Raw genomic sequence first — 20,621 nt, 5'->3', positions numbered from 1 at the left:
TGCATGAGCCTATTTCATATGATAAACAGTAACAACGAACACTGAAAACAATAAATAACAACAAAAAAGCCCCCTGATTTCCCTTGACTCCTCAGCTTCTCTCCATCCTTCTGTATTCTCAGGACATTAATTTTTTTCCTTTTCTTCCATCCCATGCTACTTTTTTGGGTTCCCATTCCTCACGGCTTTCTCCAAATATACTTTCTAAAGGTACCAATGACCTTAAGATCACAAAATTGAGTGGACGTGTCTCAGCAGCATTCCACAGGATAGTGACACCTCCATCTTGACACCTTTTCTTTTCTCTGCTGTCTAAAGGCAGCTTTCATCTTATTTCACTGTTCCCTCTCCATGTTGACCACTGTCATTTTTCTGGATTGCTTTAAACGTTAAGAGTTTCTCAGGTTCAGACAAAGTCCTCCCTATTCTTTATACTTTTTTTCCTCTTCCTAAGTCATTCTATCCATAGTATGACAACATGCTAAAGACTCCCAAATTTTCCCTCCAGGCCATACCACTTCTCCCAACTTTTGCCTCATCCATGTTCCTGTCCGTCCATCTATCCATCCATCTATCCATCCATCCATCCATCCATCCATCCATCCATCCATCCACCCACTGAATATTTCCACCTATATGTCTCAAAGGTGCCTTCACCATAACCTAGCCAAGGCTAAACTCATATCTTTCTCTCCAAACTTGTTTTTCATGTAGGGTTCCTTATCTTAGTAAGTGTTTTAATCATTCATCTGACTGCAGAAACCTGGCTGTCATTCTTGCCATCTCTGTTTCCATCAGCTCTTATATTCAATCAGTCATCAGGTCTTGGAATTTTTAACAGCCATCGATGTTAGGATGAAGTTAACTTTATAACTTACTCTCTATCCCTAATTAAACCTCTAATGTCCCTATTTCTCTACTATTACCAACCACGACTTGGAGATTATTTTAATAATAAAGTATTGTCTTATTTTCCTTCCTCGAATTTATTATTTACGTTTCAGCCAAAATAATCTCTGAAATCACAAATCTGATTGCATCACTCCTCTGGCTAAAACCTTTTAGTGACTTGTCATTGTTCTTAGAAAAATGACCCAAATCCCTAATAAGGTTCAAAATGCCCTGAATGATGTACCTTTCTCTCTCTCTCTCTCTCTTTCTTTCTTTTTTTTTTCATTTTTAGCCTTATCTTTCACCAATTTCCACCTTCCCACACTGGCTATCTTTAGTTCCTTTTAGTTCTTTAATGGGGGCAAGTGCCTTCCTACCTGTGGGCTTCACATGCCTGAACCAAGTTCTGCTCCTACTGTCCCTTATCCTTCTCTTTCCCCCAAGTAGACAACATATATTCCTCCTCAGGGAAAATTCCTTTGTGGGCGCCCACACACACCCATGCCTCAGACTAAGTATACGGATGCCTCTGTTTTCTTCTCTTTAGCACCTTCTAATTTTACTTTCTATAGTCCGTACTTTGATTGCAATTACACAGTTATTTTGAGGTTATTTTAATATGTTTCAGTTGTTTCTCCAATAAAGTTCAAAATCTTGCCTGTCTGTTTACCCTTGCAATCAGAGCTTCTAGCAAAATCATTGCCACGTAAAAGATACTTAATATAAATATTAATGAAAAAATAATAGCTAATGTTATTGAGTACTTACCTTGTGCGTCTTAATTCATTTAATCTTAAACTGTACATGAAGTAGCTATTCTTTCCCATTTTACAGATAAGGGAAGCAAGTCACAAAAAAGTTTAGAGCTTGCTAGAAAATGGCAGGTCTGGAATTTGAATACAGGATATTCAGCTCTGGAGACCAAATTCCTAACCACATTCACAGTTCATGGATTAATTACTTAATTACTTAATCGTGATATTTTGATATTCTTTTGAATTTGCCAGGATAAATCTTGAATTTTTCCTTCCAAACAAAATAGGAAGAGTTGGAAACTTGTTTAGGCTTGTGATAAGTCTATAGCATGACTATTTGTGAAGTAGTACTAGAGGATGTTCTAATCAATTTAAAGTAAGAGGATATTGGAGATAACCAAAAGTGAAAACAAGTGAATAATTAAGTAATAATAATAAATTCAAAGAATAGGGGAGCACCTGGGTGGCTCAGTGGTGGAGCATCTGCCTTTGGCCCAGGTCATGATCCTGGGGTCCTGATATTGAGTCCCTCATCGGGCTCCTCACAGGGAGCCCGCTTCTCCCTCTGTCTATGTCTCTGCCTCTCTGTCTGTGGCTCTCTCATGAATAAATAAATAAATAAAATCTTTAAAAAAATAAATTCAAAGAATAGATTCATCTATAATGTTTTCAAATAATATCTAATTATTCAAATTTTCATAATGACATGTAGTTGCCACTTAATAAAGATCTATTGAATGAATGAATTTATATTTACTATTTGACACAAATTTAGTTGAAAATATTATTGTGTGTATGTGCATGAGAAAAGAAGACCTAAAAGGTATTATATTACTTGCACTATCTCTTGATGCTAAGATGACATGTTATTTGTTTTCTTCTTCATACTTTTTTGTATTGTCCAAATTTTCTGCAGTAAACACATATTGCTTTTATAATTGGAAAATAATTAAAAATAACAGTCATCTGGAAAGTTAAAATAGATCATGTCAAAACAATTCACTTTTATCTAATTAATGTTAAATATGTGGGTGATCTCCCTCTTTGAAGAAAGCTGAATAGGCTAAGGATACATACTATCTCTAAAATACTGAAACTTCTCCTGCAATAAGCCTTCATCTATTAAGGATATAGATTTTGACTTCCATTTTTGCTCATACTTCAGAATATTTCAATTTAGATTATCTTGTTTGGTGTACTGGTTGAACACTTGACAAGAGTTATTCTCAGTGCTCCTCACAGAAACAAATCATAGCTCATGGGAATTTGCAGTTGTGTAATTTCAGTCCATTTTAATAATTAAGTTGTTATTTCGTGGACTCACTCTTATTAATTTTGTTCTGTTTAGCAGCTGCTGCATACAGCACTAAGTTGGAAATAACATTGTACTGAAAATATAATCTTAAAGAAATTTTATATAATGCTTGTGGCCTCATATTTAACCTTTTTTTCTCCCTCCACTGTCTAGACATGTCAGATACATCAACTAGCAATCTCACTAATTCATTTTATATTCTTTTCCATAGATGCTGTATTATTAATGTAATATTACACTAAAACTCCTAGTTCTCTCTTTAGGTACTCCTACACTCTTAATTAAGGTACATTAGCAGTATTAACTAACACCCAACCACAGTCACATTATACATTTAGAAAGTAACAGTTTTACAGTACTGTATTTTATTCTAGATCTTATCCAGTGTATTACATTTTATATTTATATTAGAATACACACATTCAAGAAACTTACAATAGAATATTTTTTCATTGGTCTCTCAGAGGTGATTTATGAAAAAATGAAAAGACAAAAATAGCTTATTCTTAGGTATTATTTTTGAGAATTAACAAACTAGGTTTGAGTAGTTGAGAAGAATAGAGAGTTAAAATTATTTTCATTATTTAAATTCCACCAGGAATTACTGCACAAAATAGTTCCAGATCTCTCATTTCATCACATTTATCATGTTTTCTATTGCAGTTGAGGAAACTAAGTCCAAATAAATGAATAGTTTGTTGAAAGAGATGATGATTCAAAAGCAAACCTGTCATTGAGAAGTCACTGTGACTCTCAGTATATTATCCATAGCTCTTCCTTCAGTGTTCCGTCCTGCTGTTTAGAACTTTTTTTTATGAGATCGTTCATTCATTCATTTGTTCCACAGCTATTTATTGAGGACTTACTATTTTCCAGGCCCTTAGGTGTATAAGACACAAAGAAAAAGAAGACATTAGACATAAAGTAATAGGAGAGGTTTTATCTACAATACATTGTGAAATAAAAGCTTAAAGCATTCTAGGTACCTATTAAATCAATAGGGCTCAAAGAGACCATTACTGCATCCAGAATTATATATTTTACTGCCAAACTTGGCTACATTTGTTCTCTGTGGGATATCCTATTCTGCTATTTATGCACAGAACCCAGAGAAAGAACTGTAGGTGCCATTTAATCACATAGGTTTTTCTATGCCTTTCATTTCTTATAGAACCATTGAAATCATTACTGAATAGTTATCTAGTGTCTTCTGTGTCTCTTTCCTGTGAATAGAAGAAATGAAAAGAATAATAGAATGCTAAAAACTGTGCTATAAACAGTCAAGAGCAGTGAACCACCTAGCATTTCTTTCCTTAGAAAATGTAAAAGTAAGCAGACATTAAGTCACAGGTAAATATGAGGCTTCTGGATCATCATTTCAACAGAAGCATGCTTTGATTACTCTAACCAAGTATGGGGAGGAGTGATATGTCTAAATAAAAAACATGAAAAAACACATAAAAAAACCCTAAATAAATAAATAAATTCTGAAACAGCAATACAGAGTCTTTCTGAACCTGTGAACTCATTTTAAGTATCTTTTAATTGTTTCCCTTAGGAAAACCTGTTATATTGGTGTTATTATTTTTTAGCATAGTATAATAATTTTTAATATAGCTGTGAATATAATGCTTATTTGTTCTAATAGTAGCCTTTAAAAATAAGTTTAACATCATAGACTTACATATAACTTATTGTAATAAGTTCTCATTATAAAATTGAATACTTTGTTAATTTTGTTCAAAAAATATATGAAAAGCAAAATAAATAAAAGTAAAATATTTTCCTGAATCTTACCTATCAGGGTAACTAATTTTAAGATTCTGGTTTATTTCTTTTCCATTTTTTTCTTTCTTTTTTTCTGTGAATAGCTTTTGTATAAATGTGAATGAACATCTGGTATATATATACTTGTATTATTTTGATTTTTTAAAATCAATTATACATTTTTCTGATTATTAAAGTATAACATGACCTGACAACAAGTCTGTCAGGTTTTTTTAAAGTGACCCTTCCCCTGTTTTCCAGTGCATTAAAAATCATGATGAGGGATAAAATATAAAGTGAGAAAATTATGAATTCTAGTTGTGCTAAAAAAAAAGAAAAGAAAATATTTTTATCCTCAATTGGATCAGAAACACAAAATAGAAACTGGAACCTAAATGGCAGCCTTACCTGGTGACTGGGCCCAGAAATGGGCAGGATCCATAAGAAAATTGCATCCTTCAAGGTAATGGAATTTAAAAGAGCCCCACTTCAAATGGGAGCCAGAGGTCAGGCCTACTGCTAAAAATGTACAGCCAAGGGTGTTAAATTTCCAGACAATAAAAACAAAGAAGATTGAGGTTTATGATCAGAGAGAGTAAGTAAAGTAGGCTAAAAAGCTAGAGAGACAAAGAAACAATGAATTTTGATTTTTTAAATAAATGTTTCTAGTAAAAATTTGAAGAGAAACCAAAAATTAAAAACACAATTAATATTTTCTAAACCAGTACTGGAAAATAAAAGAATAAAGAAGCAAACCAAAACCAGAAAATAGAAATAATAAAAGACAAAGATGATCATATGGGGTGCAATTTTTAAAAATAGTGCTATATGCTTTATCCAGGAGTCAAACATAAATACAAATGACACAATGGGGTTAAAAAAGATCAAGTTAAGCCAGTCTAAGAAAGGCATTAAAGCAATATCATCAGTCAAAACATAATTGAAAGTTAAAAACATTAAAACTGATCAAGAGAGCTACTACATAACAATTAAGGAATCAAACACAGTATAGAAAGAAGTATAAGGTCACACAATTTTTCACACGTTTTTCACATACTACATTGCCTTGAAATATTAAAAGCCAAAACTGATAGGAGTTCAAAGAAAAACTGAATTCCACAATTTGTGCAAGATTTGAATATACCATATTTCACTGAGAATTTTGAAAAATGAAGAAACATAAGAACATACTATGTTGAATAATACATCAATCATGATTTAATAGACATATCTAGAACTGTGTACACATCAATAGAGAATGAATATATTCTTTTCTCACATATGTAAATTACTTAGAAAAGCCGACTACTTACTAGGTCACAGAGATGGTCAACGTATCAGATAATCAAGTCCTGATGTCAGGTTATAACGTAATGAAATTATGAATTAATAATAAATAATAATAAATCATACTGTATTTGAAAAAGTTTTTTTCTATATATTGGGTGGTTTACAAATGACAAATATATGTGTGTAGTTCTGAATTAAAACCTGATACAATGCATAATTTTATAAGGGAAATACTAATAATTTCCCCCATTTTGCCTCACCCAAATGTGCCTACTTCCTAACCTACTTTCATGTAAACAATGCTGACAGCTCAGTTTATATCTTTTAGCATACAAGCTAAGAAAAGCATGTATATGTATATACATATGGGTTTCATTTCTTTTTACCAAAATAGAATCATGCCATACCTATTAGTTTGCAACTTTTTTTCTTTCATTGTATCCATTCATAGGGATTGTCTTGTCTGTGAGCAAGGTTATCCTTTTTCCTATTGTTAATTAACTGTAGAAACTTGCAGAAAATTTATTTCCCATGCAGTCGTATGGTGTTACAAGGCCAGCATGCGTAAGTTCCAGTGGACCAAGGAAGGGCTGAGATTTTCCTGAAATTACGGTTTCCCCATTTCCCTCATCTCATCTCCTTTTCCACCTTGCACACAATGACTGAAACAGTAAAGAAAAAAAAAGAGAGATTGGAATATGATATACTACAAACTTTATGATAATAGTAATTGTAATTTACTGTGGCAGAGCAAACTGAAAAAAGATGTTCGCTGTCTAAAAAATTTTTTGAAGACCATAAAGTGGAAAATAAGAGGTACATTCAGCAACTGCGTAGTAAATTTGATAAGATTATTCTCAACAGTAAAAAGAGAATCAATGAAAATAATTTGCTTAAAATTAGAACTAAATGCCCCACAAAACATTTTAAAACATTTTTTAGCAGGATCCAAACTTATAATTTAAATTTATGCAATACCTTTGACTTTCCTATTAATGATATTGAGTCAGGGAACTTACTTAACTTGGGTAGACATAATATTGAAACTGAAATTATTTTATTTTGAAATTAAATCAATTCTAAAAGCAATGAAACAATTCTGTCAATGTGAATGCAAATACTAAAGGAAAATAATTTTTTGCTACTCAATTCAATTATTTGAAAACTTTTAAGCATGTTTAGAACAACTTTGTTTTTAGTGGAATCTATTTTTCCAACTTTAATTTTACAAAATCTAAATAAGATCATGTATTTCCAATGAAAGTTTACTGCCTGAATTCACATGCTGAAAGTGTAATTATACTCCAGCTTATGAAGGCATAGTATACATAAAGGAACATAAAATATTTTATTAGTAATTTAAATGATAACATCCTGGATAAATTGAGTTAAATGATATATTATTAAAATTAATTTATTTTTACAAATTTTTTACACGTGGCTACTAGCAAATTGAAAATTACATATGTAGCTCACATTATATTTCTCTTAGATAATGCTAGTGTAGAGAAATAAAGTAATTCAGTCTTTCCTCTAGCATCATTGATCAAAATTAGGGTTTTTTTTTAAATTGGTTTGTAGAAATTTCTTTTCGGCCTCATAATCTGTTACTGGTACTGCCATTCTAAAAATTTTTAGGATTGTTGTCAAATTTGATAAAACTCTTCTTTCATATCTAAGATATAAGATTTGGAAGAACTTTCCATGCGCTAACTCCTGTACATATCACATTTTTCTGGTACACAAATATTTCTAGGTCACACTCATATCTCAACATCACTCATATTGTAGTAGTGCTCTAAACCTTATGATTACATACTAAGCGAGTTGGCACAAGAGGTGGTAGAGAAAATTTCCAGATGCCATTTTAACATCTGGATTATATGAGGAAGTGACTTAAACCTTGCAAATATGTCCCACTAAACCCAAACTAAATGTATCCCAAACTCATCTTCTCCTTAGTCAGTTTAAAAAAAAAAAACTGTCTCCAGCCATTTTAATACTACCCCAAACAAGGAGAAGTATGAAGCAAGGAAACTGGAATTGGAAAAAATTTGAAGAGATCTTAACTTATTACAATTAAAATATTTTACTTTTTATAAAATTTACTAAGACTTTTCCAGAGACCCGCCCAGCATCTTGGGACAGACCCATAAAAGTTTGGGATACTGAAGTTTAAACTTCGGTCTTTGCCTCTGAGCGTAAACCTTTTGTTTTACAAAAAAGGAAAGCCATATATATTTTTGCACATACTATTTTTCTCATTCAACAGTATTTCAAATGACTTCCTTGAAGTCAGCTGGTATCACTACAATTCATTCTTTTAAAGATTGCAAAATATTTGATGGTATTATGTATCATGATTTATTCCACTTTGGTTGAAGAGCCTTCACTTCATTTTGTATTATTTTCCCACTATTAACAAAAGAACAACAAACATCATTGTGTACCTGTCTTACTGGAGGTGCTTTTATTTCTATGATATAAATTTCAGTGGGAGTCACATATAAAGATCATACATCCTACTTTCCCTGAGTGTTCCCTTTTATGCTTGTTGACCTGGCATAACTGTTACTAGCGCTCCCTTTCACTGCCAAAAGTGTCCCAGTAGGGATAATAACTGTGTGCATACCCTAGTGAAAGGATGGATATGTATATTTTAATATATTTAATATCACTGGGCGCTTTTTATGTGCCATACATTGCTTTAAGCACTTTACATGTATTATCTCATTTAGTTTCCACAAATATCCTATTATTTTTATTTTACAGATAAGGAAACTGAGGCACAGAGAAATTAAGTAACTTACCCAAGTTCACATTTCTAGTAAGTGTGGAGTCATGATTTAAACCCCACAGCCTGGCTCCAGAGTAGGGTGACTAACCAAGCCCCAGGACTGAAGGGGTTCCCAGGATATAGGACTTCCAGGTTTAAAACTGAGAAAGAACCTAGCAAACCAAGGTAAGTTGTCTGTGTCATTAAGAGGCACTGATCTTAATGCTGTTGCTTTCCAAAATGGCTGTATCCATTTCTGTTGCCATCAGTAGTTTGAGAGTAGCTTTTTCCTGTAGGACTGTGGATATTAAGTCTCTAAGATAACTCCCAATTATCCCACCTCCTAGTATCTATGCCCTTGTGTTGCCCCTTTCCCTTGATGTAGACTGGACCTAGTGACTTGCTTCTATTGATTAGAATATGGCAAAAATATTTTAATCACATCCAGGATCAGATTACAAAAAAAGCTCTGGCTTCCATCATGCTAGCTTTCTCTTGCTCTCTGGCTTATTCACCACAATGAATGGGATCATCCCATTGTGAGCCTCTGTGGAGAGACCCACGTGTCAAGGAACTAAGAGGAGCTTTTAGTCAACAGCCAACATGAAACTAAGGCCCTCAGTCCAACAGCTCATGAAAATCCAGTACTGCCAACGACCTTGTGAGTGAAGCCAACTGCTCCTAGTCAAACTCAAATGAAACCATAGACCCAGCTGACATCTTAATTGCAGCCATCTGTGTTTTTGTTGGGGGATACTTCTTTCCATACATATTTAATGTAACAACTGTTATGCCCGATTTTATCTATTTATATACACACACACACATATGCATGAGCGTGAACGTACCTTATGGTAACTACAAACAAAAATCTACAATAGGTACCCCAAAAACAAAGAGAAAAAACCCCAAACATAACACTAAAGAAAACCACCAAACCACAAGGAAAAAGGCCAAGAATCGAAGAAAAGAGAAGAGCTACAAAAACAACCAGAAAACAATGAACAAAATGGCCCTAAGTACATACCTATCCATAAATACTTTAAATGGACCAAATGCTCCCATCAAAAGATATAGGGTGGCCAAATGGTTTAAAACTAACAAACAGGATCAATCTATGTGCTTCCTGTAAGAGATTCACTTCAGATCTAAAGGTACGTATAGACTGAAAGTGAAGGCATGGGAAAAGGTATTTCCATGCAAATGGAAAAAAACAGAAAGCTGGAGCAGCAATATTTATTATCACATCAGTCAGATTGGCTATTTTTAAAAGGACAAAAAACTGTTGCAAGGATGTGGAATAAAAGGAACCCTTGTGCACTGCTGATGGGAATGTCAATTGGTGCAGCCACTCTAGAAAACAGTATGGAGGTTCCTCAAAAAATGCAAAGTAGAACTATCATGCAATCTAGCAATTCCATATCAGGATATTTGTACAAAGAAAATGAAAATACCAATTTGAATGGGTATTTGCACCCCTATGTTCACTGTAGTATTTATTATTTACAATAGCCAAGATACGGAGGCAACCCAAGCGTCTGTCTATAGGTGAATTGATAAAAATGTATGGTGACAGTTTGGAAATAGATTTACTATGAGGATCATTTCATAATACGTAAAAATATTAAATAACTTCAATGTATACCTGAAACTGATAGGATATTGTATGTCAGCTATACTTTAATTAAAAAAAAAAAAAAAGGCTGGGTTTCAGGTTAGGTTTGTTGTTTTATGATGCCCCCACTTGTTGGTATTTCCTCCATTAATATCCTATTCAAACTGAACTCTTTACTTGACAAATGTGCCTAATTCTTTTCCATTTTCTAACTTTTGCTCATTGTACCTCCAACTCTTGGAGTGCCCTTCCCACTCATTTCTTCATGCATGGAATTTTACTGATCTATCAGAGACCTGCTTAGTCACTGCCTCTGCCATGACACTTTTCTTGAACCCCAGCCACAAGTAATCTCCGCTCTGTTTGTCAGCTACGTAGCAATTAGCACAGTCTCTGGTGCACTTTCTTTGCTCAGTACATGCTAGTGAATGATGTTAAAATTCCACTCTGTAGCATTGCGTGTGGATTATTTTGTATTCATAGAATACTTTTAAAAGCTCACATAAGCTAGATTTTCTTCTAAGCTTGTTGTTTTAGAGGAAATGGACAGTCATAATGCATAAGCTAATGTGTAGTCAGAGAAGCTGACTAGAAGATAAGTCTCTTATTTCTATCTGAAATTGCAAGTATATTTAGAAATTTTCTCTAAGCAGTTTTTACATACCTCATTTCCTTTTTGTCAGCAATGTTTTGTAGCTGCAGGTGTAAAAAATGTAGGTTGACCACATAAAACCGTCTTGGACACAGGCTGTCATTTTGCAGATTCCACTGGATAATAGGTATTTTTAAAATAATAAAGGGTATTTAAAATATGCTTCTCTTTTGGATTTTCTCAAAAAAAAAAAAAAAAGACCATTGATTACAAAAGCCAGATCACATTTCTCCATGTAATTAAGGGCATTTTTGATGTTTGCCATTGCCATACAGGTTTTGCTTTATTCACTTTATTTCATTTAGTATTTTTAAAGGCATTGAGCTAAGAAATGTGGAGGGGATGAGGGAAATATAAGTGTCTGCAAAAACATAACCGCGTCTGGAAGAGATAATGAACAACGCAAGGTAGTATAAAATCAAATTATCAGTGTAATGGTACAGATCTCGGATTCAGAAGATGGAGACAGTTATAATCTTTTCTAAATAATTTAGTACTTGATTACCCATTGTCTTGTACTATGTATTAAATTACTTATAAGAAACATTCAAAAAGCTTTTGCCTTACAGTCTGCATAAAGTACCCCTCGGTTTTTCTGATTTCCAATGGTAGTCCACAGGGCCAGCCCTTGCAGTGAATCATTCCTCAAGGGATCACCTCTTATTCCTGGAATTAAATTCTGTCTCTACCAATTCGTGTGAATAGCTAAAAGATACTGGTCTCAAATTTTATCCAAGTATTCACAGTCTTTACTCTAGATGTATTATCTGCAAAGCATTATTATTATTATTACTATTATTATTATTAGTTTTGCTTTTCCTTCTGGATTTTATTTTCTATGTTTTAATTCTGATAATATTTAATTTGATAGGGAAAAATAAAACCCGTGCTTTGTGCCTGATAACATGCTAGATACTTTTCACATGTATTCTCTCATTTTTATCTGTGCACATAAACCACAACTTTCTTCTAGATGGTTATTATTAATCATTCTCATTTTTAAAGTTAAGAAAACTGATGTCCAGAGAGGATAAAATAAATTGTCTAACATTTGAGCAGGCAAGACGTCAGCATCTGGTATTAGAATATAAGTTTGGTTGCTTTTTTGAATTAGAGTTTACTAAAAGACAAAGAATTAAATATCTTGTGCTAAAAAAAAGTTGAGTAACAAGTAGCACAGAATTGAAGATGAGACAGAAAATAGAAGAAAATACCATGAGTGAGAGACCCAGAAACAGACACATGAAGGCTTCAGATAATCGAATTGTCAGGCATAGATTTTAAAAAAACAACTGTGTTGCTATGCTCTTTTCCACCAAATACAAGCAAGCTTGAAATTGTTAAGAAACTGAAAAATGCCAACTGGTGACATTGTATATTTGAAAAGGAAGCAAATAAAATTTTAGAATGGTAAAGTATAAGTGAAATTAAGAAGATGATTTGATAGACTAGACACTGCTGAGGAAAGAGCCCATAAACTGGATAAATGAGTATTAAAAACTATTCAGAATGCAACACAGAGAAACAATAATTTGAAAACTGCAACAGAGTATAAATAATGAGAATAAGGCCTCTAACATTTTTTCACTGGAGTCCAATAAATATTAGCTATTATTATTATTACTGTGTCACTTCTTGCTTAAAAATTTTCAATATTTCCCACTGCCTACAGAATTAAATATATACTTGTATACTAATAAAACTTCCTTCTACTTAAACTTAGCCTCAGCTTTTCCCTAACACAAGATAACAGCTTTGTCTTTGCTCTTTTTACCTCCATGCCCTTCCTTAGGTTTTTATGTTCCGTCTAATCTTTCTTGCCCGAAAATGGAAACCTTTCACAGGCCTCTCTTCTTTCCCAGCCATGGTCTGGTGATTGTTTCCCCTCTTGGTGTATCATTGTGCTGCCTTTATTATCAGATCTTAAGTCATATTGCATTATACTTTGTCTATGTGTCTGATGTCACATTTGATTGTATACGTCTTGAGGGCATGGATTTTTAGACATTTTATCAAAATTTATATTTTTTCAAAGCAGTTTCAGTTTCCCAGAAAAATGGAGCAGAAGGTATAGAGGTTTATTTCTCTCATGCCCCACACCCACACAGGCACACCCCCCCACCCCCACTATCACATTACCCGCTGTGGTGGTACACTTGTTATGGTCAGCAAGCCAACATTGACCTGCTGTTATCATCCATTGTCCATGGTTTATGCAAGGGTTCACTCCGGATGCTGCACATGCGATGAGCTTAGACAAATGTATAATGACATGGATGCACCAACACTCCCGTACAGAAGAGTTTTACTGCTGTAAAAATCCTCTGTGCTCCATCGATTCATCCTTCCTTACCTTCCACTCTCTGCCTAGAGGTTCTTTTTAATTTATCCTTAGAACATAACATACTACTTGACACATAGTTGCCCCCAAATAAATGTTTTTAGATTATATGGTTGAAAGAATGAAAGGGAGGGACAAATGGGAGAGAACTGGGGCTTCTTTTAATTGTCTTGCTGACTGATATTTTATCTCTGTTTCAATATTTACTCAAAACAATTCTATCCTAGTCAGAAGAACACCTAACGTGACCATCTTTCAAAACTCTGCATATTCTTGAGACACTAATTCAAATCTCATCTTATCCATTAAACCTGAGTCAGGAGTGAACTCTGGGTACTTTTAAGACATATTTAATAAATGATCTATTTCATTCAATGCGTCACATTTGTATTTTTCTGTTGTTGTTTTATAAGCCTATCTCTGGACTCCCCAGTGTAACTGACTTATATTTTATATGATGGGTAGAGTTTTTATCCCCTCGCTTTGAATAAGCAAGAGGTGTTTTCATGAATTATTACTTTTTACTTGGGATTGTAGACAATGGCCATGGAACAGAGAAACCTGCTAATCTATAAAGAATTCACGGTCTTAGTTTCCTTTGCATGAGTTCAACTGTCTAGGACAGAAAATTATTGGGAACTAATGAAAACAATTTTTTTTTGTTTTTTTTAAATTTCTTTTTGTTTGTTTTAGATTTGAACTTGCAAGAGTCTCCATACAAAGCTGTAGAGGATTGCCAAATTATCATTAAAATAATATAATTTCCGTGGGCTAGCAAGAGTTATTTATAGAATTTTCCATCCTTTTCCAAGTATATTAAACATTCCAAAACTGCATCTTTTTTGTTATTTAGTTTTGATAAAAATTTAAGAAGAACATTTTATGCATGTTGCTGGTTTTAATAAAGTCATCACTTTATTTCTCCTCCAACCCTTAATACTAAACATAATGGAGAGATTTTTGAAATTTCATTCAAGTAGTTTGTTTAAGAAGATGTGCTTATCTGGCTGTGATAGTTTTGTGTCAGTCTACATTGCAAAACTATTGTGCACAAATGTCAATTTTTCCTCAGGTTAATTCACTGGGATGCTTCTTAACAGTTTGATGGATTTCTGGGAAAAGTGATTTGAAGAGGCTTGAATTTGGGTTTTATGACTCAGGGAGATACAAAACTTCCACTTCAATAAAGATCAAAACCCATTTGAAAGATTATGGGGAAAACTTAGCCCAATCATATAAAAAATCATATTCATCTTAATTAAGATGAAGTTTGGGCAATTTGTATAATGTAGTCTTGATAGCTGTGTTGGGTGATCCATCATTAGGAATTAATAATAGTATTCTTCCTTCTTGGAATAATACTACAGAGTATAGTCACCATTCCAAAAGAAAGCAAAGCATTCAATGAACATTATCCTTAAAATATACTTCTGTGCATATTCTTCACTATGATCCTGTAATTGTTACCAGTTTTTAAGTTGAAATCTCAATTTGTGTTGACTAAAGTGATTTCAAGTCTTGAAAGGTAAACTGAGTGATTAGGTTTATGGCAGTTTTATTTTTATTCACAGATAATGCATCTGAGGTAGCAATTACTGCTCCAGGAAATAGTAACCATAGAAACAGCTCGACAGGCCCAACACCTGACTGCTCACCTCCATCCCCTGACACTGCCCTCAAAAATATTGTAAAAGTAATTCGACCTCAGGTAAGTGCCCAGAATGACATCATCTGCAGTAGTGTATATTGTTTTTGAATCATTGCATGTATACTCCTTATATTGCAATGCCTAGAACATTTTATGATCTGCAAGTACATTAAAAAATTTTTTTTTTGCAAATACATTTTTAGATTAAAAGGAAAGACTTAGAGAAGGATGTTTCCCTCCTTGGAAACATCCAAGGAAACATCCTTCCTTGTTTCCAAGGAACATCCTTCCTTGGAAAATTCATTATTTTTGGAATAATGAATTTGTATACTACATGAGAAAAACAAGTGAAACTTAGAGAAATGGCTATTTTACATCATTTCCCTTCACGTTTTGATAATCATGCTCCAATTATTGAGCTGTTACATGTTTTCTGAGTTTTCCTGCTACTTTTGTCTTCATTTTCCTGGACATGTTGCATTATTTGTGATCACTTCTCTATCTTCCAAACCAAGTTGTTTTGATAGTTTTCTTTAAATTCTCTATTCCTTATGGTTTACAACTAATTTTGTCTGTGTTTGATAGTGCATCTCTTGTTGCTCCTTATTTGTCTCCAGTGCTCACTTTCTTCTAGCTTGTCTCCCTCTACCTTTTGTTCTTTTTTTTTCAACTTCTCTCACTTGTTTGTATGGGTTTCTTTCTCTCCCCTCTCCTCTTTCAGTTGGATTTCCCAGTAGGCGGTTTGCAGGCAAGCTTTAGAAATATCATTGGAACAAGCTGTTCTGTGATATTTCATTGAAAATAGCACTTATAAAGCTGTTTGCATTACATTTTTGCCAACAGATGGACTCAGAACATGGAATTGGTGGTGTTCTCAACCTGGCTCATTCTGAATGGGCCTCACAAAATCCAAGAGAGGGGGACTTTGGATCCAATCAATGCCATTCACCATCTACTTAGATATATAGTATGAACAAATCCTTGAGCCAATTTGCAAGAGAAATGTCTCTTTTTAGGACTGTTTTGGTCTAAATGAGCAATGATTTGCTTAATATCTTCAATATGATTTATTTTAGTTTATTTTCATTATAATCATCCTCATGAATAAAATGGTATTTTAACTTCATATATTCACTGTAGCTTATAGAACACTTTCACATAAACTGTTTCATTTAACCTTCATTAATTTCAGGGGAATGTCATAGTGTTATGGATAAGGATATTGACACTCTAAAGGGGTGAACTTGTACAACCGATTCAAAGTTCCTTCTCTTTTTTTTCTCAATGTAATAGTTGCCTCTTCCAGTCCTGCTCAGATCTTCTTGCGTTTGTACAACATCTTAATGAGGATGGAGCTCAGGTTCATTCAGGCAAGATAACATTTCACGCAGTGTCCCAACTACTGGAGGAGGAAATGTCTTCATAGATCCCTTCTTTCTTTTCAGAAAAAATTGATCTAGTTCATTTGCTTCAAGAAATAAACCTCACTACAGCCAGATTTAGATGCTAAATGTCACATTTGTCTTCACTGGTTCTCTCATTATATGAAGGTGTTTCTGGTGTTACTGTGCAGTCATTACATTTTCAGCATTTTTAATTACTTAGGTAGGAGGTTATCTTATATATAAATGAGTGTGACGTCCATTACTAAACACATTTTTATATCAACGTAAATTATCTAATGTAAATGCATTTAGTCACCCAATGAATAAAACGCAAATTTCTTTCTTTCTGTGTATGTGTAATCTAATAAACTCTAAGAGATCTTACTCTATAAATTCTTCTTTGTATTCTCTGTCATATTTTTATTTTAGTTTATTTTGGTAAATTGAAAAAAGTAGCAGTGGCCAAAAATTCCATTTTGACTTGATTACTTGGTTTTGTCGTTATTAAATGTTTATGAAGGCAACTCATTCCACCTTCTTTTCTTAAATGTTGTAATGATGATTTAGGAAGGGAAAAAATTAAGTGAGAAAGTCAGGAAACTAGGGTGATGGTATTTAAATTTGAGCCAATGCAGCCTGTTAGTATATATGTAATAGGACAGTAGCAGCTAAGGTGTGTACTTGGAAAAGAATATAACCTCAGTTGGGTTACTCTTCCTTTCACCTCAGAGACTTTGGTGCTTTACCTATTTCTTCTTAAGAGTTCTGATCTTCTGGACTCCATATTCATTGTAAAAAGCAGAGAATAGAAAATTCAAGTGGAGGCACCTGGGTGGCTCAGTCGGTTAGGCATCTGCCTTGGCTCAGGTCATGATCCTAGGGTCCTGGGATGCCAGTGTTGGTATCCGACTCCTTGCTCAGTGGGAAGCCTGTTCCTCCTTCCCACTTGTGCTCTGTCTTGCTGTCTTTCACTATCTCTCTCTTTCTCTCTCAAATAAATAAATTTTTTAAAAAGTTCAAATGGAAGTAATTATGAGGGATTTTAAGTAGGACATGTGATTTCAGAAAAAGGCTTGGAGACTAGAGGGTGTGGACGGGGGACAGCTAGATGGAAAAAGTAGTGGACTCCCTGGTGTGTTCTGACAAGTCACAGGTGTGTCAGGGATGGAACACTGTCAAGAGTTTACTGTTCCAAAGAAAAGATAATTATTGGCTAGCTTATATGAGAGCCCATATTTTTGATCACAGGTTTAATCCTCTAAAGTATTTGCTAATTCTGGCTTTATGTGTGGAAATGCAAGAAATGTGAAGTTAGGTTGACTTGCAGTATTCAAACTTTTTTTTTTCATTTACTAATTAGACATTAATAACATGGTTGAAATTATTGTTTCACTCTTAAAACTGGTGATGAGCCTTGGAAATAAAAGTATAAGAACAACTCTTATCCATGAATTTACATTTATTTGCCCAGGTATTAGCAGATGTGTTCAGTCTTATTGTGAGAAGAATGACCTAGAATAGATGAGAGATGAAAACAAAACTTTCATCTCATTCAGTGGAGACTTCTTAGACCAAGTTACTTCTCCTTGCCTCATATGCATGTCTTAATGTAATATACTTTTTTTCATAACTCTACCTGTAAATGGAGAATATCCCTTATAACCAAGGAGTCCTTGCTGTCACAATGAGGTAGGCCTGATTACACCTTGCATGTGTTTCTGATTAGTGTGTTAATAACTTGGAAGTTACCAACTTGTGGTGCTTTGTTAAGTTTGATTTTATTTAGCATATTTACTAACTCACTAAGTCACAGCTGTTAGTCCTGTATCTTGCGTTTGATCTTTTTACCTTTGCTCCTTTGGGCTCTTTCATGTCTCAAAATTCTCCAGATTGTGAAGCATTCTATTTTCAATTCACAGAGGCTGAAATATTTATATGCTACTGGTAAACCTTTGTTTCTCTCCAGTATATTGACCCAAAAGGCTGAGTTTCTCTACTTAGATGAATTCACAAGGCTGGGTTTATTTACATATGCTGGAAAATAAAATTATTTTGAAACTTGAGAAAGTACTTCTAAATACTTGAAAAATTATTACTGTTGAATAAATTTTAAGTAAGTCTGTTGAAACACCAAGTTTTCTTCTTTCTACTAATCATATGCTACCTGTAATAAGTTTTTGGGTTTTTTTAAGGTTTTTGTGGTGAAACATCTTTTTCCCCCTAACTGAAGAATAAAACACAATTTGATGAATTTTGACTATTTGTATATGTAAGTGTAACCACTACTCAAGGCAAGATATTAAAACATTATCATCATCCCAGAAAGTTGTTTCAATCAACTATACCCAGTCCCACCTTAGAATAACTCCTTTCTGATTATCATCACCATAGGTTAGGATTGTCTATTCTTAGACTTTATATAAATGGAATCCTACAATGTATGTGTGTTTTATGTATGTCAGTGTCTAACTTCTTTCACTCAACATAGTGTTTTTGGGATTTGCTCATATTGTTCTTTTTTGCTGAACAGTATTCTCCTAGAGCAATATAGTACAATTTATCTCTTTTCCTGTGGATAAATATTTGTGTTTTTCTGCTCTTTACTATTTTGAATGAAAATGTTGTGAATACTAACATTTACATCTTTTATAGCTATGTATTTTCATATAGATACCAAAGAGTAGAATTGTTGGGTCATAGATAGAAGAGTAAATAACTTTATAAGAAACTTCCTTAAAATTTTCCAGAGTAGTTGTCCCATTTTATAATCCCCAACAGAAATGTGTGAGAATTTTAGTTTCTCTACCTTCTCTCAAACATTTGGTGACTTTTAAATTTTTTTTAGTTTAGCCATTCTTATGGGAGTGAAAAGATTTCTCATTAGAGTTTTAATTTGCATTTTTCTGATGACTAATAATGTTGAGCACCTTTTCCTGTGGCTATTGCCCATTCTTAGATCTTTTGAGGCATGCCTATGCAAGTCTCTATAATGCAGTTGTTTAATTTCCCACTTGTTGATTTGTCCTGTAATTCCTAGAGATATGGGTCCTTATCAGGTTTCTGTACTGTAAATATTTTTCCTCAGTGTGTGGTTTGTCTAAATATCTTTAATGGTGACATTGGTGAACAGAATGTTTTAATTCTGGTGATAGCCAGTGTATCAATTTTTTTTTCTTTCATAGTTTGTGCTTTTTGTTTCTTGTCCAGGTTGTGAATATATATATATATATATATATATATATATATACACACACATTTTTTTTTAATAAAAGCTTTCTGGTTCTTGCTTTTATATTTAGTTCTATGATCCATCTCAAATTGTTGTGTGGTGTGAGGTAGGAGTTGAGATTATTTTTTTCCCTACATGGAAAAAAGACTTTCCTGTCCTCATTGAATTGATTTAATACTTTAGTATTGTTTATTACTTTCACTTTCCAATTGTTTGTTGTCAATATATAGAAATGCAATTGAATTTTGTATTATCCTTTTATCGTGCCAGCTGGATAATTTCATTTTAAAAGTTTAGTTTTTAAAAAGAAATACATTTCTTAGAGTTTTGTCTGTCATTGAGATTAATGACAGTTTTACCTCTTTTCTAGTCTTTATATCTTTTGTTTCTTTTCCTTACTGCTGTGCCTATAGTGCAATGGTGTATAGAAGTGGTAAATCCAAAAATCCTTGCCTTATTTTCTAGCTTTGAGGGAAACCATTCAGTATTAAGCATAATATCAATTATAAATTTTTATATGTACCATTCTACTCCTAGTTTGCTGAGTTTTTAGCATAAAAGGGTGTTGATTTTTTTTTAACTTTTTCTATATATATTTAGCTAATCATATCATTTTTTTCTCCTTTTTTCTGTTGATGTAATAAGTTAATTGTTTTATTATAAATGTTAATTCAACTTTGCGTTTCTGGGATAAATACCACTTGGTTATGATGTTTTATACTTTTTCTGTGGTATTTGATTCAAAAGGCAATTTGGATAAAGCTTTAGTGTGTAGAGAGATGGATTAGATGTAAGGGAGTCAAAGATGACTAATGATTTGAGCCCAGTTGGCTGGGATTTTGAAATGATATAGATATAGGAAAGACTTGAGCAAAAGTTCATTTTGATGAAGGAGAAAGATGATAAATTTGGCTTTGTAAACATATTGAGTGTGGGGTATGATATACAAATTAGGAA

The 20,621-nt window shown here is 33.4% G+C and overlaps 1 protein-coding gene across 15 annotated transcripts in view; it reads left to right on the top strand.

Moving 5' to 3' along the window:
• The window catches only part of ANKS1B (ankyrin repeat and sterile alpha motif domain containing 1B), a 1,043,873-nt gene that overhangs the window by 399,816 nt on the left and 623,436 nt on the right, over positions 1-20,621 (top strand). For all 15 annotated transcript variants that reach the window (XR_012005947.1, XM_072773232.1, XM_072773224.1 and 12 more), the window contains exon 11: positions 14,974-15,110. Coding sequence is in view for 14 of the 15 variants with exons in the window: in XM_072773232.1 (XP_072629333.1) it covers positions 14,974-15,110 (137 nt within the window). In the remaining variant the exon portion in view is untranslated. The remainder of the gene's footprint in view (positions 1-14,973; positions 15,111-20,621) is intronic.

This window comes from Canis lupus, chromosome 13 (assembly GCF_048164855.1).
Source record: "Canis lupus baileyi chromosome 13, mCanLup2.hap1, whole genome shotgun sequence".
NCBI lineage: Eukaryota > Metazoa > Chordata > Mammalia > Carnivora > Canidae > Canis > Canis lupus.
The sequence above is the reverse complement of the archived record's forward strand: the minus strand, read 5'-3'. Positions and strand labels throughout refer to the sequence as shown.